At 43.3% G+C, this 20,080-nt stretch overlaps 1 protein-coding gene and 1 long non-coding RNA gene across 9 annotated transcripts in view; one reads left to right on the top strand and one right to left on the bottom strand.

The window, feature by feature from the left end:
* Window positions 1-20,080, bottom strand: part of LOC107997278 (protein outspread) — a 181,543-nt gene that overhangs the window by 69,027 nt on the left and 92,436 nt on the right. For all 7 annotated transcript variants that reach the window (XM_017055755.3, XM_062072483.1, XM_017055752.3 and 4 more), the window contains exon 3: window positions 11,983-12,048. In XM_017055755.3, the coding sequence (XP_016911244.2) occupies window positions 11,983-12,048 (66 nt within the window). The remainder of the gene's footprint in view (window positions 1-11,982; window positions 12,049-20,080) is intronic.
* Window positions 1-20,080, top strand: part of LOC114577467 (uncharacterized) — a 42,178-nt gene that overhangs the window by 15,479 nt on the left and 6,619 nt on the right. Inside the window, exons 2-3 of one of the 2 annotated variants that reach the window (XR_003697584.2) lie at window positions 18,531-18,900; window positions 18,977-19,794. This is a non-coding gene — a long non-coding RNA (uncharacterized LOC114577467). Of the gene's footprint in view, window positions 1-18,530; window positions 19,795-20,080 lie in introns of both variants that reach the window. The other variant, XR_009829114.1, reaches the window with a different exon arrangement.

Genomic DNA, 20,080 nt, shown 5'->3' with positions numbered 1-20,080 from the left:
TATTCCGAACGGTGGTCCATCCTTTATCTAGGATGAATCTGGAATTCGCACGAGAAAGAAGAAATCTCTTCTCTCCTCTCGGGCTTATTCTGGACAGCTGGTAAATTGAATTCTTTTTTTTTTTTTTCCTTTACCTGGCGTGGCCGATCGAATCGGTTGGAAACGCGTCGTTGTATCGAATGGATGAGACTTCGATAGGGGAAGTTTGAGGACAGGAAATTCGAAATCTTTCGATATTTTTTCAGAGAAGTAAGAATTTAAGTCCAGGATTCTCGCGACATATTTATAGATATATTTGGTTACATTTTGTCTTGAGCCATTAATAATTGTCCCTTCTTCATTTTGTTTGAATCCAGAATCCGAAAGATGATATTTTCTCTGTTGTTTTCTTTTTTTTTTTTTAAATTTAAATTAATAACTCGTGAAAGATATTTATTACGTCAATATTCACTTCGTCAGACTTTTGAATTATATATAAGAAATTGTTTTTCAATACGGAATCAAGAATGAAAAAAAGACGATTTCTACTTAAAAATAAATAATTTGCACATGCCTTTGCCGAGGGGGAAGAGAATGATATTTAACTCCGAAAAGATTGAAAAATTAACGCAACCTATGATAATCTAAACTGTCGCAATATATTTTCCTTTTTTCCCCCCTTTCGAGACGTAAGATTCCAAACTAGATTGGAATCTTTTTAAAAAGTATACGAGGTAGCTATGATAAACTGTCGCAATATATTCTCTTTCCTTTTTTCCCTTTTGAGACGTAAGATTCCAAACTAGATTGGAATCTTTTTAAAAAGTATACGAGGCAGGTGCGAAGGAATTCGCGAGTCGTAAAAAACTTCGTGTCCGAATCCTAATCCGAGCACATTAAAAAGACATTTAATCCCCGGGGATTAAATTTTAATCCCGCCAACATAGTATCGCCTCATAGTTTCCCCTCGCTTATAATTGTCGCACGTATGAAACAAAAATCGAACGAGACGTCCTCATCTCGATGAGAAATCAAATTCGAATTAACAGCTCCACTGTGAATTTTAATTAATCCCGAGTTAGTGCGACGGCGAACCCAAACAAGAGCAGCAAAATCGAAGAAACGAAGCGTCGTTCAAGGTTTTCTTGGTTGGAAAAAAAAAAAAAGGAATTTATCATTCGAGAGATCTACGAATGTTTTGAACCGAGCCGTCTCGAACGACTCGGAACACAACCACGTCTTCTAAATCAAATCTGGATTCCGCGAATTTTCACCGATCGAGGGATCCGCGCGGGCCGGAGGGGGGGACTTGGATCAGGAATTATGCGACAGGTGGTCGGGCCAGGCACGCGTGCACAATCCGTGTCGGGATTAATCCGAGTTACGATGTTGCGTGAAAATCGAACGGTGGTGGCCCCTCGTTGACCAATTTTCTTTTTCTTTTTTTCCTTTTTTTTTTTGACCACCGACACCTTTCCGCCTCGTCGTCCTCGCGCTTTGTAAGAGGTTTTCAAGAAGCTTTCGTTTCGTTCTACAAGGGTATAAGATTTGAAAGAGTCGTGCGATTGGTCGGACGAACGAGATAATATTGTATTAATCGCAGCGTGAAAAGTGGAATGTTGGGGCATTTGGTAATTGAATTAATCTCTTTCTTCGATCGTAGTTATTTATTTTACGATACACGAGAAATATACCTTTCCACTTTGTGATTTTTATGATCGTTGCAAGATATTTTTCTCGAATTAGTCACACTACACGGAGAGTGAAACAAGTGTTACTTGCTCTTTTCTTGTAACTTAGAATGGAGGTTTTTCTCGGGATAATAAGGCAGTTATTAACCTAAATTTTTTATCGAGTGGATCCACATTTTCTTTTTTTTTTTAATTCTTTAACAGAAAGGAAATTGAGTATCGGTTCCAAAAATTGAGCAATCTAAGATTCGTCTTTAAAAAGCAATCTCTCGAACCGCCCCTAACCTGAAACCTCTCTGATCGACCAATCGTATCCTAATCAAGAGCCTGTTACACGTCCCCGAATATCAAACCGTGGTACAGATTGAGAGTATCTGGCTAAAAGCAGCCTCCAACTTAAAAAACAGAGGAGAAAGAGAAGTCTTGGGGGCCGAAGTGGACGATCAGGTGGTGCGTTTAGGCGGCCCGTTTTGCATCCTCGCGTGTTTTCGCATTCAAATGGCCGGCCGATGCAATTTAAAACTCGTTTGGGCGCCACGCCGGGGCCCAAACGCCTCTCAACGCGAACACTTCGCTGATTTCGTGATCCCAGCATCTGGACCGGAGGAGAAGACGAAGGAGAAGAGGAAGAAGGAGAAAAAGAAGAAGAGGAGGAGGAGGAGAAGGAGGAATAAGAAGAATAAGAAACGCCCAAGTGGCTGAAGGCCGGTTTTCAAAAGGAAGATGAGCCAACCGTAGGAAGAGAGCAACCTCTCATTGTCCTAGGGAACAGCCCTGCACAAAACCAACGATTCGTGAACCCCCTGGACCCGATTCGCTTTGGTCAATGAAATAAAAGGGAAGAAAGGATTCGTTGGTTCGGAAATACCTTCAACAGTCCTTCGTTTTTATGGTTCTGGAAATTCTTTTTTTTTTTTTCCTCGAACCAGACTGTTATTTTCGACGGTTCGGTGGACGTTAACGATTGAGGAAGGGTCCTCAAGTTTGGAACTTTAGCTCCGATAAAGTCGAGTATCGTGACAATTCCGTGAATCGTCGGGGAAACGATTCGAATTATACGGGACGACTTGATCGTTGGATTCAACGATTGTAAATTAAAGAACGGAGACAGGTATATCTCTCGTCATGGCTGAGTTAAAACGGCGGATTACCGTAAATCCATAAAATAGCCAAAAATAGGAATAAAGAAAAAAGCAGTGGTTGCGGTAAACTGGTTAGTCGGCTCGTTTCCATCATCCTTTCCTTTTTCTTTTCTTTTCTTCCTTTCTTTTTTTTTCTTTTTAGATTCTCAGGCTGTTTCTCCCGGTTTTGCATATATACTACTACTACTTTCAGATTGCCTAATCCAGTTTCCCCCTTCTTAAAAATGTTTCTCGCGATCGTTTATCTCGCTTTACGATATTTTCAAGACCATTTCGAAAAAAACGCGGAGCAAATTGCCGCCGTTTAACCGGCTACGAACGGATACGAAGGATATCTGGACATAGCTAGTTGCTCCCATTAACCTCGTTTCGACAAACTGATAATTTCACAGATGGTTCGACGCTTCTTCGCTGGTGGTGACGACGTCCAATTTCCAAAAAACAAGAAATTGCATTAATCGAAATTGCATATCTCTGCACGAACAAAGGCTGAAAAACTCTCTCTCTCTCTCCCATAAGAAAAAGGAGGTAAGAAGGAGCTAGAAGGGAGTTCGTGGTTCTCGCGGGCGAAACGTGGCCTCGAAGGGGGTGGGTCTCCACCGAAGGGTATAGATCCGAGGGAACGATAGCCCCCCGCGTAAATATGCACGTGGTGGCCGGTAGAAGATGCACAGACACACACACAGCCGGAGATACGTCTGTTTCGTAGCAAAGGTCGGGGAGCCCAGGGAGATCGATTTGCATGTCACTGATAGGAATCCGCTCGAGTAACCACCGGTGGTTACTATACGCGCATCCGAGCGGCCAGTGACGGAAGCGGACACGGACAGTTCGAGAGACAAACGATCCGATATCCCTGTGAATGCGAGCGAGCGTGCAGGGCCGGGGCAGACGAATGAGAAAGTCATCCATCGTAACACGATAATTATTATCATCGATGCTCGGCTGGCCGACTTGGAACAACGACCGCGAGAACGTAATATCGCGGCGACGACTCGTGCTCGCGGGAAGAGCTGTGGGATCGTGAGGCAGCCGGCGTGTCTGCCTCGTTTCCACATTTTTCCCTTTTTTATTTTTCTTTTGGGAACGAACGAACGAGGGATGGTGGCGTGTCGATAAGAAGGGAGAGAGAGTTCAGTTAACTTTTTCTTAACCGTGAGAACGAAGGAAGGAGGAGTAGCTAGCGTGGCGTGTTTTTGAATTCTTGAAATATGTTAAACGAAGAATATTAAATTTATTTAAATTCGGATTACCTTTTCTTTCCCCAACTGTTGCGAAAAGAAAGAGATCCCCCTCCTCCTTGGTCGAGGCAGGGTCAGAGAATCTGCCGTGTCCGCATGATTCTGCGTTCCTGCGAAGAGGTAACGGAAAACTGGGGGGAGGAGGAGGGATCCTGGTATGATTCAATGATCCCGTGGGGGTCACGTACATTCGTTCATGCGCGACCGGTCATCAATATGGCGGCGTATAACTGTCGCCGCTAGAACGGGCCTCGCGAGGCTATCATTACTGATAATTGCGGTCGGCCTGACACCTCGTCCCACCCGAGGATCCCCTTATCCACGGGCCCGCCGCGTTTCTTGCCTGGTCGGATCGAGCCGCAAATGGACGGGAGCAATACGACAGCAGGATGTCTGCGGGAAAAGGAAGGGAGAAAAAGACCCGAGGGGACCCAGAGGTCGACCAGTTTCTCTCCACTTTGTCTCCATACGCGCAGAAAATTCGACAAAAGCCGTTTCGGGGAGAGAGAGAGGATAGGATAGGTAGGAGAAGGGATAAAGATCTTTCTGCTGCTTTCTGGACCCTCCCTCCTCCCCCCAGATTCTTTTTCACCCATCCTTGAAAGGGGAGCGCGACCTTCGAACGCGTTTCGTGGATTCGACAAAAATTGGATTTCCTCCCCTGTTTCGAATTTCTCTAACGAATTTTTATTTATATCGAAATCGGAAATAAATAACGATAAGAAGATTAAGATTCTGAAAATATTGTACGCGTTTCTCAAGAAGCGGCTATCATTGAATGGCTGCTTTTTCGAAAATAGGCGATATAAATTGGTTATGGAAGAAGAAGAAAAAAAGGAGAGGCGAGGAATTCGAATTAGGAAGAGCGACAGGTCTGGTTGACCATACAGATAAAAAAGAAATCGTAATTTATACGTCGCCTGGCCGTCAACATGGCCAATAAATCTGCGGCCGCATCTCGAACGAATCCTATAGTTTGAACGAAAGTTAGCCGGGCCGCCTAGGGTGTCCATTATTCCCAGATAATTACATACTTCTCCCTCAGGAATTTTTGAAATGAGTTCCAGCCTTGGTACGCGGCTTTCGTCCGGCCCACCTTTCACTCTCGGCACCAATAAGTTTTCAATCCCTCAACCTCGAATGAAAAATGCCGGGGAAAAATCTTGTTCCCCGTGAAAATTCGATCAACCGTTATTGTTACATAGATCACGAGGGGAGAAAGGAGCAGATGAGTTTCGTCATTCTCTCAATGGATTTTTATCAACCGTGAAGAATCTTTTCCAAAGTTTTATTAAACGAATCGAAAGTTTCCTTTCTTTTTTTTTTTAATCCAAATCCACTGCATCGAAAGTCGCTTTCGATCTTTCGTATAAAAATTTAACAACTCGAAGGATACTTTTTAACGCAGTTAAGAAAGATTCGATTAATTCTCGAACGACGAAAATCCCTTTCCACGAATAACCTCTCCTCCGTTGAACCCACGTAACGAACAAATTCTTCAAGATCAATGACCTACAGTCGATAAAGTCGAGACTATTCTCATTCCCGTTCAATACGCTCATTCCTGATGGGATCCAACAGCCCCTCATCTTCCACGAAACTCGCTATCGTCCCGTGGAAATAGTCCGGTGATTCGAAGCAACTGAGATAACAGAAGCTGGTACCGCTAGCGGAGAGACGTGGGCGCCTCCATTACCCAACTGTTCAACCTGTTCGAACTGCGATCAGACTCACGCGAGACCCGACGACGGCTTTAAACTAGACCAGCCATGGGAGGCTATAGTTTAATGGGCGAGCAACGTTGCCTCTCTCCCTCCTTCTTCTCTCTCTCTCTTCCTCTCTCTCCGTTTATTGCGCTCGATGCACCGTCCTCGTCCCTCGCGCTCGCTCCTCGTCCCTCCTCGGATCGAGAGGCGCGCGCACGGTTCCTCGTGATGAACAGTTAGCCGGAACACGGAAGCTGGCGTTTACGGTTCAATGGAACGCGATTCGACCGTTTGGATAGAATTGATTCTGTCGATTCGACGAAATCGTTCGATGGATATCTTCGATATTTCTTTTTCTTTTTTTTCCTTCGTTCATTTTCTCTAGAAGAACTCATCAGGAGGATCTGTCGTTAAATAGAAATTCGAGGAAACTTCGAAAGTCGAGGGAACCTTTTTAATTTAGTTCTAGTGCCGAGAGTTGATCCTTTGTTTTTGTAGGAGAAATCTCGATTCCCTCGATTCCAGTTTGTATTAACAAGTAATTCGAAAAGAGACTTCTGATAACGCTTAACTTATTTCTTGAACTAATTTAATCTCGGATTAATATGTATCTTCCTCTTCTTCTTCGTTCTCCCCTTCCTTTTCCGTCGTCAAAATCAACCAAGTATCGGAAGCAATCTCTGTTTACCGTCTTATCCTTCCCCGCTCCTCCTTCTTTCTCCTCCTTCTTCCGTCACGTCGCATCGATATTAATACACGGATTTGCGTTCAACACGGGCCAGGTCTCGCGCGCAATCACGCGCAAATACTCGCCAGTTGCCTTACGTAACCGCCTCGTCCGGTGTCAACCGAGGCGAGGAACGTGGCGAGATAACGAGCCTCGGTGAGGAAGTTGTGCCAGGATGGGTTATATTGGGGGCGGGGGGAGGGGACTGGTTTATCTCACGAGGAAGTAACCGCTTGAATCGGGATACACATATATATATACACGTGTACATACACGTGAATCGATATGGGGAGAGCGTGAATGGGACCGAATGATAAGATTGAAAGATTCGTTAAGGTTATAAATATGCGAATCGATAATAAGAATAAATTTTAAAAATTGTCACGAGAGAAAAATTTGTTCGCCCACCACACGTAGAAAACGAACAGAATTTACCTAATTTATTATTGTTATTAAAACGATACTCTCGAGAGTCATCATCATCACCATCATCATCATCATCATCATCATCATCCTTCTCGCAACGCGGAGGAAATTAACGATGCGGCCCGAGTTTACACCTGCCCGTTCAACCTCCTCGGTTGACCTTCTAAGACCGCGGGTTAACGGTACCGTTTCCCCAAAAATCCAATCGTTATGGCTGGAGAATTCCAACGGCGGAGAAGGCGTGTACGAAATACGATTCGAAACGGAGCCGATTCACTGCGCAGCGCGCGCGAGACGGTGCCGGGAAAATTAACGATCCTGTCGCGTTTAGACACCTGGTCCGTGTCTAATTCTTGGATCTAGCGGTGTTTGCAGCCGCTTGGCTAAACGGTTTCTCGAGGACACTCGATTCCCGCATCGAGAGATATTTTATGCACGTGTCCTGTACAGAGTGAGAATCGGTCAGTTTCGCGAACATGAAATACTCGTCGATCTAACCTTATACATTCGTTGCATACGAAAATGTGTAAAACGTGATACGAAGAATTTAAGACATTACGAAACAAGATTTGGAAATTTGCTCGTGAAAGACGAATGAACGAAGTTCGATAATTCTATAATAGCCGTAACTAGAATATCTCCTCGACACTCGAAAGCCTCTTAAATACCAAAACCGTGCCCCTTATCGCAGCATCATCGCGAGCAACGCCTTCCTCCTCTTCAACGAGGAGGCGCAAGGATCGCGGCGGGCTGCTTGCACAGCCAGGCACGCTTTAATGGCGCAAATCGTCGAACAAAAGTGCGGGCGATCGCTTTCCAGGTGCCGTTTTCACGTCGATCGAGATCGAGGCCTAGGGACTAATTAGGGGACGTGTCTTTGGCCGGTCTAACGTCGCAGGAACACGGGATGACGTGGAGATGACGAGATCGATACCAGGCAACGGCGAACAATAGGAAAACAGGGAGTCGGCTCGGCCTCGTCCCCTCGAACCGTCTTACACGGATGGTTGTCCGTCTAAACGCGAGTTAATCAGTTGACCCCAATTAAACGATAGCCATCGGCCATCGCCGAGACAACAACAGTTGCGTCGCCGATAAATGTTAATGAACCGTGCACGGTTAATAGCGGGTGGAATAATAACCGGGAGGAAAACGCGGCCATTAAGGACGCCTTTGTTCCACCTACGATTCCGTCCATTATTATCCGCGTTAATATCGTAACGGTGCCCGGGCGTTAGAGCACCGTTTAATTGCGAATAACCGTAAACAACCAGCTGACCAACTTCCTCGGACGGAGATTATTCCGGAATTATTAAATCCAGCATAGTAAATAAATTGTTTCGAAAGGGATCCGATTTGGTATCCGTTTGAGATTATCTTTTCCAAATTTGTGACGATTACAAAGTGAAAAGCGTCATCAAGCGTTTACTTGAATTTCTACTCTATCCACTTGTCGCATCTGCCTCTCTTTCCGCGAAAAGAAATTTTCAAAATTCCGAATTTCCCTCCCTCTCTCGAATTCCGCTATCCATTCAAATTCACGCCAGACACTATCCAAACATACATAAACACAAGGAACCCCGATCAGGCCGTAATTTACACCGGTGTCAAGTGGCTAATTCATTTAATTAGGCGCGCGTAAATCAAGCCGAGCGTAGAGCGCGCGAGGCCGGTAATCGCTACGAGTGATCGGCTCGCCTCGAGAGCCCGTCCTACGAAAGAAAGCGACGACGAAGAAAAAGAAGAAGAAGAAGAAGAGGAGGAGGAGGAGAAAGAAGAAGAAGAGGAGGAAGAAAACGACGATAAAAAAAGGAGAGGAAGAGGGCAGGAACTAGCGCGATAAAGAAAAGTTTCGCGGTTTTAACGGCGTAATTAACGGATCGAACGGATCCAATTTCTTTCGATTCTCGATACGAAGTACGAGGAGAAAATTCTCCGTTCGATAATTGAAAGAACTCTCGCGAAACTCAGCTAATCGTTTCCAATCCGAACGATTAATATCCCTCCCTTTCCCCCAACAGGGATTTGCATAATTGGCCACCGGTGGCCATTTCGCTTAGATACGAGGCGAGGCATTCGACGAACCAGCGCGCACGGTAGCGAGAGGATCTCCCTTGAGAAATGCCATTTCCAATTAACCATCGATTATTGGGGCCCGCGCCAATCCCGTCCCAACGATTACGCCTGTCCCGTTCCAACAACCTTGATAAATGCTCGCTACGGGACGCTTCCATTTCCTTCTCTCGCCCCCATTTCCCCCCGCTTTTAACGTAGGCAAAGTTCGAAGGCGATGCTCGTTTTTAACGAGTTGGGGTGAGCCGCTACTCGTTTCGCGAAGATTAGTTTCTTCCTCTCCTTTCCTTCTTCGTCTTCCATTTTGCATCGTATAAATATTAATAAACCGACGAACCGATCATTTCGATCCGACTTTCTACGGAGAGAATTTTAAATTGATCGTGTACAGGTGCCGATACACTGTTACGTGTCTCATCCGTCCCTGTCTCCTGATCTACTTTACCAGATAATCCGGAGACTGAATAGATCCATCGTTGGACGGATTCAAACTGACGCTTTTTTAAATCAGCTCCTTTCGATTCGATTCACGAGGCTAATTTTAACTCGATTTCGCAAAGAAGAACATTCCAATTTTCTTTATCTCTCCAAAAAACAAAAGAAAAAACGAAGAATCGGTAAAAATTCGTGGGCAAAAACGATGCACAAGAGGGCCAGTCCGGACCCGTTAGCCCAATTTCACATTCCGTCTCAAGGCCGCCGGCTGGTCCGAGCGGGAGAAAGAGAAGGAGAGAAAGAAACGCGCATGTATAGCTTATCATCTCGCATTTTTCGGCCGAGATTATTCTCGAAACGGATGGACCTCCCTCAAGGACCGGATCGTTAAATCCGGTCTTTCGAAGATGGCCGAGTTGTTGGATCGATGGCGCCCATCCTCCAATCCCTTACGCCATTATTTTAATTTCGTTTTCGCGTGTACGCAGCCTGTAATAGACACTACGGGCGATATCCGGTTAAAGTTCGAATATAGAGAAAAGTGACAATTTTGATACTCGCGTTATTGGCCGTGTAAATTTTTTATCGGCCTGCGAAACCGAGCCTTTAATGTCCATCTTCGTCGATCGGATCCTCTGCGCACCTTAAGCACCTTGAGATCCGTTTAGTTAATATCGATCGGCGGTAGACGGCTATCTTGCCGAGATGTACGACGATATACCGGCACGAAACGATAATTTCGTTTTCAGATTATGGGAAGAGACATTGTGCACGATGATGGCAGAGTCCTTGGAGTCGTTCCATATATTTTTTGGATCCAGAGTTATTGTTAGCGATATTTTTTTTTCTTTACTATCTCTCTCTCTCTCTCCTTTTCGTAATGGATTATGTTGGAAGGGAAGAAAGATGTATTTTAAAAAGACTCGAGACTCCTTTCCCACGATCGAGATTCCTCTAAAGTTTACGAATTCAAGGGCTGGCGCGGCTAATGGCCGCTAATTATTAAGGGGTTTTTTGTTTCGCGTGTCTTTTACGGTGTCCTATTTATATATAAACCGTATATATCCGTTTAATTTTTACAAGTTTTTTCTTGTAAAATTGATATTGATTTCTGATTCGAATAGAATTACACGTCGTATGTAATTACTTTTACGACGATACCTTATTTTAGATCGCATATAGCTCGGTATAATTCCAGCGTTGATAAGTAAATAATAAAATAATAAAACGTAATCTCTAAGCCTGATCTCAATTTCAAAGAAGAACCGCCACTTTCCCCATTATCATCAATCTGTCCAACTTCTCGAGGGAAATTCGCGGAAGACGGAGTTTACGGTCTTTAAACAGCCATCGGTTCTCGTTTAAATCAATTCTGACGCTCGCCGGCGTAACCACGGTCATCGACGTCGAGCGAGGAAAAGGGTTTAACCGCGAGATTCGCGCCACTTCCGCCGACCGCATCGGCCTGGACATTGTCGATAGTATTGATGGCGCCGACGATGGCGGCTAACTACAATTGACTTCGACCTCTGCCCAGCTCCTAGACTTCGAGGAAGCCGTTTCAAGGGGCAGCTTTTGATTCACTGCCTGCCGTAACGTTCCTCACGGCTGACAGTTCACGATTCCCCCAACGGTGATAACTGTCCGCCACTTGCAGGGGCGATTTGCAGACAGAGAAGCTGTCCTGCGACACGAATTCTCAAATATTTCTTAATTGCACCTCCATTTTACCCGGAATACGATAATTTTTCGAAAGAATCCGCGTCGTTGATCTTTATTCCTTTTTTTACTACGTTTTATCAATCTAATAATTACATCTCGATATTTAACTTTCCTGAAAAAATATTCGCATCGTTTCAATGACTGAATCCAATAAAAAAATGTACTAATTTAATGATGTTAAAATGAGAAACAAATCGAGATCGAACCGATTCATTGGAAGCGTCTTTCTAAATAAATCCTAACGTCCACGTTTTCTTTAAGTCGAAGCTTAAAGCTTGATTTAAACCAGTTAAAAATTCTGTTTTCACAATTTATCCAAGAGAGAATTTGTCTCAGAGACCCAAAGTGTTCTTCTTCTTCTTCTTCTTCTTCTTCTTCTTCTTCTCAAACGACTCGAGCAACGTAACGAGAACGAGCGAATGAACGGCTTTTGGGGACCGTACATTGTAAAGGATAATTCACCGATAAATCAACCGTACTTTCGTCCTCGGTATCCTTTTTTGAATGATACGTATCTGAACGTCCTTCCTCCGCACAAAGGGTCATTATGGACGTTATAAAGCGACGTTGTAAAGAACGTTCATTCCGGTCGGTGCAACGTTCGAGTATTAAAGAAAGGGATCGCGCGTTCGTGTTGTTTACGTTTGAACGTTTTCGCTGGTGGAACGATCACTTTCGCTGAATGAAACCGTAGTGGGTCGGTTAAAGGGATTTGTCAGGTGCAAAATGGATTTCGACGACGAATCGATTGGTCGTGTGCATCGAGGATGACGAATCGAGAATTTACGAGGGATAAATGGTGTTTTTTTTTTTCCTTTTTTCTTTTTTAATGAAACTCACGTGCTCGTCCACAGAGTATGTCAGCTCCCCGTCGTCGTACAGGACGAACCATCTTCTCTGCCATCTCTGGAAAATAAAAGGAAATTATCAGCGTATGTTCTGCTGAATTAGGAATAATGAAAATATCGGATATATATTTTTTGTTCGAGAGAAATTTAACGCTTAATTCGGATTACAGGATACTATTCGATCGTAACTGATCTAATTGAACGTGTGTCAAACATATATCTCCAAATTCCCATTCAGGATGAATATTTTCAAACGTGACCTTTTCATTTTTAATACAACAAATAACACAGCTGTTTAATTCATTGTAAGATTACACAAGAGTGGTGGTTAAGAGAATAGAAAATTTTGAGAAAGAGTGAAAATTAACATGTAAAGTAACAGATAAAATTTACGACAAGTTAAAATAGATAATTTTTAAAGTGGCTTTATGGAGGTATCTTTTATAGCTTTAGAAACTCGGGAGAGACTGTTTGCCCGAGAACGGGAACGCCAAGAATTCACTTTCGATGACACCCTGTCGCGTTTTCGTGGAAACATTTATATATGTTTATGTCTGTGTGTGTATTGCATCGAGTGAAAAGAATTCCGTCGAACCTGCCCAATCCATGCACATGCAGGAATTCTCTCTGAGCATATCCCCACTGAGACGACTCCATGAACAATTAACACTCTACGGCCGTTAATTAGAAACGAAGCTTAAAACAAAAAGAAGAAGAAGAAGAAGTTAGCGTTTCAGTCGTCGTCGCGATTTTTTTTTCTTTCTTTCGCTAGAGACCTAATCTCTCTTCTCGTGTATGTATATATGTATGTATATATATACATATTCGATTTCATAGAAGAAAGTGCAAGACACGAAATGACAGTTTTAGAAAACGCTCGTGTTTCATCCACTTCGTAAAATGTCGAAATGACAGGTTATCATCGTAAACTACTGTCGCGTTGCGCAGTTCTCACCTCTTCTTCCTGAGAGGAGTAAGACTTACTTTTATGCTTCCACTCTATAAAGAAGGATCAGTTGGTCTACTGAATATTCCCCAGTCTTTTATGCTTTCACGCGTAATACTTTTTTCCCCCGTTCTCCTTTTTTCCTTTTTTCCTTTTCCCTTTTTCTTTTTCTTTTATTTTTTCGCGCCACGTCAAATATCGATGCCAATTTCTAAGTAAAGAGAATTAAAAGGCGTTGGAATTCGCCACGGCTATTTTGAATAACTTTCTCGCTTTCTATTAGTTTAATGGACTATTATATTCTCCGTGGCATAAAATGCATCGAATTTTTTTCAAAAAGAAAATTGAAAATTACCTTTCTCTCCGCAATTTCATAAATTTATTATTACGTATTTTAATAGGATTCCTAGTCTCTCGTCCAAAAATTTTAACGAAGAACGAAAGAACGCGGATCTTATTATCAAAAACCCAATTGTCTTGGGATCGGTTCGAATAAGTAGCCCAAAACTAAGTATCATCATCCTCCAATAATAACAATAATGAAATCACCATACGAGTAAATAGGTACTTGCACTCGTTTAACCTTGCTAAAATTCAACACGTACAAACTTCCCTTCTCGACTCTTCTCAACGACGTCCAATTGCTGTCACGAACGTGCTCCGAATTCCGACAACTCGCTCAAAAATCATCCACGATCATACGTATCTCCATCCTCCATCGAGGCCCTTTTTTCCTTCCTCCCACGCGCAAAGTTTTCTATTGGAATATGAAACTAATCCTCCGAGCGAAACGAAAACGTCGCTCGCTTCGTTTTGGAAGCGGTTACAGTCGGGTCTCGTGGGTCGATCGTCCGCCAAGAGGCGGCGAGACGTCGCGTCGTCCTCTTCGTCGTCATCGGCCTGGGTACCGTTGCAAAATCCTCCTCTCCGGAGGAGGAGGCGAGAAAGAGAGAGGGAGAGATTTCAACCTACACGAGGCGGCGGTATCTTCATCTGGTAATTATTCAGCGGGCCTCGTACGAGAGAGGCACGTAGAAGAAGGCACGTGCGTGGGAAGATCTGCTCGTGGAGGAAGAGGAAGGGAAGAAGCGGGCGAACAATGCCGCGGGATTGAGACGGCGCGAGAGAAAGCGCGGGGCACCGACGTAATCTCTTCCTCGTGGAAATCTAGCCTGGAACTGGGAGTAGGGATTCGAGTCCCCCGAATAAGGGGACTTTTGTATCGGATTCTCTTTCGAGAAGCGAAAAGTTTCCGCTCGAGCAAGTTTTCGTCGAATGGAAAAGGAGAGCGAGACTTTAAATTATCCACGAAATTATTCCAAATTTCCAAACAATGGAGCAGCTAACGACAACCGGTGAATAGCGAAACGAAGAAGCGGGGAGGGAAAAGAGACGATAAAATTGAAGTCTCTAATTAAAGTCGGTTGTCTTCTGGGGAAGAAATAGGCCGATTCTCGAACGTAATTTCGAGGGACTCTGCATATCCCTGACCTGCCCCATCACATCTTCCTGGTTCGAACAGCCGGTCGTTAACATCGCCCACCTGCCACGCTGTTTCTGATTCAACCCGTTCGTTTCGATCATCGATGAGTAAAATCATGGTTCCAACGACCAAAGTCAATTCAAAATCTTTCCTTTTCAATTTTCCATTGCGAACAAGTGTCATTAAAATACCGATGGAAATGATCCATATTACGATCAAAATTTTCTATATATATATATATATATAAAACGTCTTTGATCTGTGAAACAAACGAATGGTATCCTCTTGGGTATCTATTTTAAAAAAATAAGTAAACGTAAGAAAGAAAAGCTCGACGAGCAAACAGAGGCAAGTTGGAGGAACGCTGACCTACCGCACCTTCTTCCGGGTGTAGAGACGATCGTTTTGCATCGCCCACGGATCAAGGACTTCTGGTTTCATCGGCACGGCACCGGACTCGCGTCGATCATGCGGGACGGGATGCTTCCTCGAGGGGAGGCACGGTAAAAAAGATGAACATACCACTTTGTCACCGGTGACGCACGGAATTTCGCGTCGCCACGATCCGCAGAACGCTTAGACACGCTCTTGCCAGACGCGTCTCCAATTCCCCTCGACTCTATTCCACATTAAATACATACTCGCGTTAACGTCGACCACGACATTTTAAATTTTCACGTTGAGGTAGAAAAAGGGGGAAAATTAGTAGAAATCTGTAATAATCGTGGACGAAGAATTTATCGTAGGAGAATTTTTAAGAATTATCGATATGTATTCGAGAGACATATTTTTTTTCTCATTCATAGAACAGGCTTCAAAATATTTTAACAATATTTCCAACAATATTCGTTTTCTCGCTTACAACTACTTACTAATTTAATTTTGCCAAGCAAGTATCATCTCGAAATTCGTTGCGATCTAAATTCTATCATTCGATAGCTCGAATAAAATTTCGATTCCGTGCAAACGAGAGAGTTTTAACGAAGAAGTTTTGATACGTACGTCTAATTAGTGTGGAGGCCTGCACTTTCCGCATATTGCACGCCGCGTATAACGATGCACAGATAAGAGAAATATACAGGCAAGTCGTAAAAACAACAGAGAGCGAATACAATAGAGCGTTTGGATATGATTCATGTATCTCGTTACGTCGCTACATGTAAATCGTACGGGTAGAGACAAAACCGGAGACACAATTTTCTCCGTGCTGGAACTTTACGCATCGTGTACGCCACTTATATACAATGCTCAAAGCCGAAACATTAATCCGAAACTTCTCTTTTTCACCGGCACAATCCTATTATAGTATCGTTTCACACGGCGTGTGTCATAAACACTGAGCGCAATCGTTACTGTAAATCTCGCTACTCGCATGCCAAAGTTTCTGTATCTCGCAACTTACATAAACGCAACAGTATCCGCACGAGATTGAATCGATACAAGGATAGATACTTTTTTCTTTCCAAGCAGAACGTAATTTATCCAATTTATCGTTCCTCCAATTCTTCGATCCCTCCAAAAGTCTTTATCCCATTAAACCGAATATGTAACTTTGAATTCTAAATAATCGTCCCAAACAATATCTCATCTCCCTCCCATCCCCTTAACTTTCAATTTCATTTTCACGAGGACGGATTTCCTTCAAAACCTATCCCCTTAAAATGAATAAAGAAGAAAGAAACACTCGCGCAATTTCCCCGACAAAATGCTCGATCCAATCAGCAATTCCTCGACAGAGTAAAAGAAAAAAGGGGGAAAAGTGTTCGTACGAATCCTATTTAGCATTCCCCCACTCTCAGAGTTTCTTCTGCGAGCGTTGAAATCGCCGGGGGGGTTCGAGGCGTTCGTATCGCGGCGCGATCGTTCCCTGCTCGCAGATCCATCGATTACGGAAGTTGAAGAGCTCGGTCAACGAGGGGGGAAGAACGGGGGAGTCCCGCATTGGAGAGCGAAGCCGCGGACGAATTTATTATCTGCGGGGCACGCGTTGATGCGCGGTTGATGCCGAGGATCCACGTAACGTTCCATCCGCGATACCATCACGATTTAGAGCGCGGACGCTCGGCGCGAAACCGGCGTACGTGTAACGGATCCGATCCCCTGGATAAGGCTATTAAAACGTACGATATATGCGTGTAAATGTACGTGTGTATATGTATACGACGAAATAAATTGGGGGGGCGGAACCTGATTTCGTTTCTTTTCTCTTCTCGAAGCTTTCGAGTCAATTGGAGCGAAGTGTTTGACTTCGGGAGAGGATCTTGAAGGAACGAATTGGTGAGGATCATGAAAGCTGGGTTTCATAATTCACTATTCTTATAATCGAAATCCACTCGTCTAAATAATTATTGGGAGTTTCTTTGACATTCGTCGAAGAATCCTGTTCGAATTCGAATTCGCGGAGAACGGAGAGAAATTAACTCACAGGCACGAGTGGGCCGTCATCACGCGTGAAAATATCGAAAAGAAGGCGTTCGTGACATGGTAACTTGGCACCGACTTCCCGCGCGACTTCCTGGTCACCGATCAGCTTGTATCTTCTCCAACTCCGTGTCCGTGTTTACCTCACGATTCTCGCGTGGCGTGGCCATAGCGTGGCGTGCTAGCTACCAAGCATTCTCCGCCGCTATCACTTAGGATACCCCGGCGGAGGAGAATGGGCGAGGTTGCTGAAGGGACCAATCTGACCCCCAACGGTAACCTGACCCGAGGACGATACAGCCTCGCCGATCGAACGAGTCGGCCTCATCCTCCGCGATACCAGTGTCATCTTTCCAACTTTCGATTTTATTAATTATCTTCTTAAACTGTCTTCTCGACCCTCGAAGAATCATAGTCTCTTCTTTTCAAAAATTAACTTTATCCAATGTTGATATCTTTCTGTTGACGATACCCCTCGAAGATAATTCATTTTAACTCTCTTTAATTCTCTTTGATCGAGAATAGAAAGAATAACTAGGGATTGATTATTTTCTCACCAACGAATAACACTTCCAATTTTCGAATAAATTGAACGGATACTCGATCGAAAAGGGGGGGATAGGAGTAGTGATAAAATATGCAGAGATTGTTGATCGTGATGAGACGCCGCTTGGTGGCCAAACGAGTGGCAAACTTTTCGAAAACAATTTTAAATTCGCTGCCACCGTAACGATTAACCGAAAGGATTAAATATCCTTTTTACGACCGCCATTAAAGTTGGCGAGTTAAACCTCTTTGAAAACAAATTTTAAACTCGACGCCACCCTAAACGATCCCCGACTCCAACTGGGATTAAATTTCCTTTTTTGTGTATACGCATTAAAGAAAAAAATAACAAATTGATATAATATCATCACACGTGCAAACGATCCATCTTCCTCTCAAAATCCTATTTAACATTTCATCGAACCCATTCACCAACCTTCGAGCCAACCTTGCCATCGAGATCTGTTATCCTCTTGCGAGGAACGTTCCAGCGTACGGGGCACACTTCCTGGTTATCGATTATCTTCGACCACTTAACCGTCCATAACGAGTGGCGAGGCCGACGTTTAGTCACGGTGTCTTATCAAGAATGTAGGCTACCGTCTTGCTTTTCCTGTTGCGCGAATATATCAATTTACCGTACCGTGGCCATCGATGGAAACGCCACCGTTTCCAAGCCTTCCACCTTTCGTCCACCCTCGCCTTCGCCGGAGATTAATTAAAATCGTTACTAATTTTTTCCATCCCGAACCGTGCTCCGCCACCCTCAATCGAGGATAATCTGCGATCGAATCGAACCTTGCCTCCGCTTCCTAGTCTCTCTCTCTCTCTCGTATTCCAGGCGATCGATCGGCTTCCTCCAGTCATGATCCGCTACGGTATCGCGAATCTTAGGCGACGTGATGCCGAAGGATTCAATGGCCAACGGACGACAGCGTGACAGCTATAGATCGAACGATTATCCGTTTATTGGGACGTGAATGGGATTTGAAAGTGACGAATGGATGATTCGTTTCCGCGAATCTGCGTAGACGTGAGATAAATCGCCTCGAATTTTTTCACGGTTATCGTGAAGAATAAATAGATTTCTAAAATTACAAGTTCCAAATGGTATTCTGTTGGTTCTCTCGTTCGTTGGTTATAGGAGGCTACTACGGAATCGATCTGGATCTGGAAGGTTGCACGAAAATGCAAGACGAGTCGTGTTCGATTGGAAAAAAGCTGTAGACAGGTGCGGCACGGTGGAGAGAAAGCACTCTCTGCTCGAGTGAAAGTTCTCAGTGAGAGAGTCAACGCTGCATTCCGCCGAGAGGACTGCCCGACTAATCGGTGGATCGTCTACTGGATTAAATAGGAGGAGTTAATTCTAGTTGGCGAGGAGTGGTCGACTCGTTTTGGAAAGTTTTCGCTGGGCGAAAACGTTCGTCTTCTTGTTCCAAGGATCGTCTAATGGTTGAATGAGGAGGAGGAGGAAGATGAAGAAGATATTGGACGATATTTTCCTAAAAGGAAAGGTTCGTAATTTAGAAAGTTGAAATGTATGAAAGAATATAGATGTACGAGACAATTTAACTCGTTATTATTTATTAGGCGATCGAAAAGTGAATTGAAATGTGAGAAACGATCGATTATTCGAAGAATACGATTAAAATAATAAAAGAAAACGGAGCCGTGCGATTAGAAGATTAATTATTTAATCGTTAATTGTTCAAAGATTGTTGTATTTTCCAAGATGAAAGCCATAGATCTATACAAGGTTTATAACCTGATCTATACACGGTGCGTTAAAGGCCGCCCCCTATATCGAGAAACCTATAATTAGACCGGTTCGTGCCTCTCTCCTATGAATACAATTCTGAGGAAATCTCATAAATAGGAGAATAGTAAATAGACCATTGATCAATTTCTTAAACGGATTTTTCCTTAAATAGATTAGAAAAATTCTTCTATATAAATTATTATTTTCGTGGAAGTAAAATTTTATTCACGATGCATATTCACCAAAGTTTAAGATACGATTGGAAAATATTTCCTCCAATTGAATTTAAAATTTTCATCCAATGAATATTTAAAGACGAATATTTAAATATTCGTGACACATGCGTTAAGAATGCGACATTTAACTTCTTATACGTATTATTCGACTTATTTCTATTTTGTGCTTTGCATCGCGTTGTCCATTATTCAGTCTTGGAATAAACGCGAGCCAGAAACTTCACTTTCATTGACACTCGGGAATGGCCGTCAATATGGTTATAAGAACGTGGACTGTGTACGCATTGCATATATACAAGTAAATCAGTCTTATCTGTATGGAAGCGAAGAATCTTATCGAGCGAGATGTATTTCACTGCGAAACGATCGAGCTTCGATCGATGAATATTTAGTTTGAAGCATTTCAACAACACGTACGTATTTCTTATTTCTTTGTCGAATCGAGCACCTGCAACTCAACATATATGAATATGGAATATGATTTAAAAAATGGTAAATAAATACTTTAAGATATCTCTAACGCGTTATCCATCGTGAAAAACAAAAAGAAAAGAAAATACTTATATATATTTCTTTTCTACTTTTCACATACCGCTATATTTTCGTGGAAAAACGTTGTTTTATCGATACCTCTTACACTATTTTCTACTAGTCCGTTATAACGTTAAGAATTTCGATTCTTCAATAAGATCTTCCTTC

This window comes from Apis cerana, linkage group LG3 (assembly GCF_029169275.1).
Source record: "Apis cerana isolate GH-2021 linkage group LG3, AcerK_1.0, whole genome shotgun sequence".
NCBI classification, from domain to species: domain Eukaryota; kingdom Metazoa; phylum Arthropoda; class Insecta; order Hymenoptera; family Apidae; genus Apis; species Apis cerana.
Note: the sequence above shows the minus strand (reverse complement) of the source record. Positions and strands in the feature narration are given on the sequence as shown.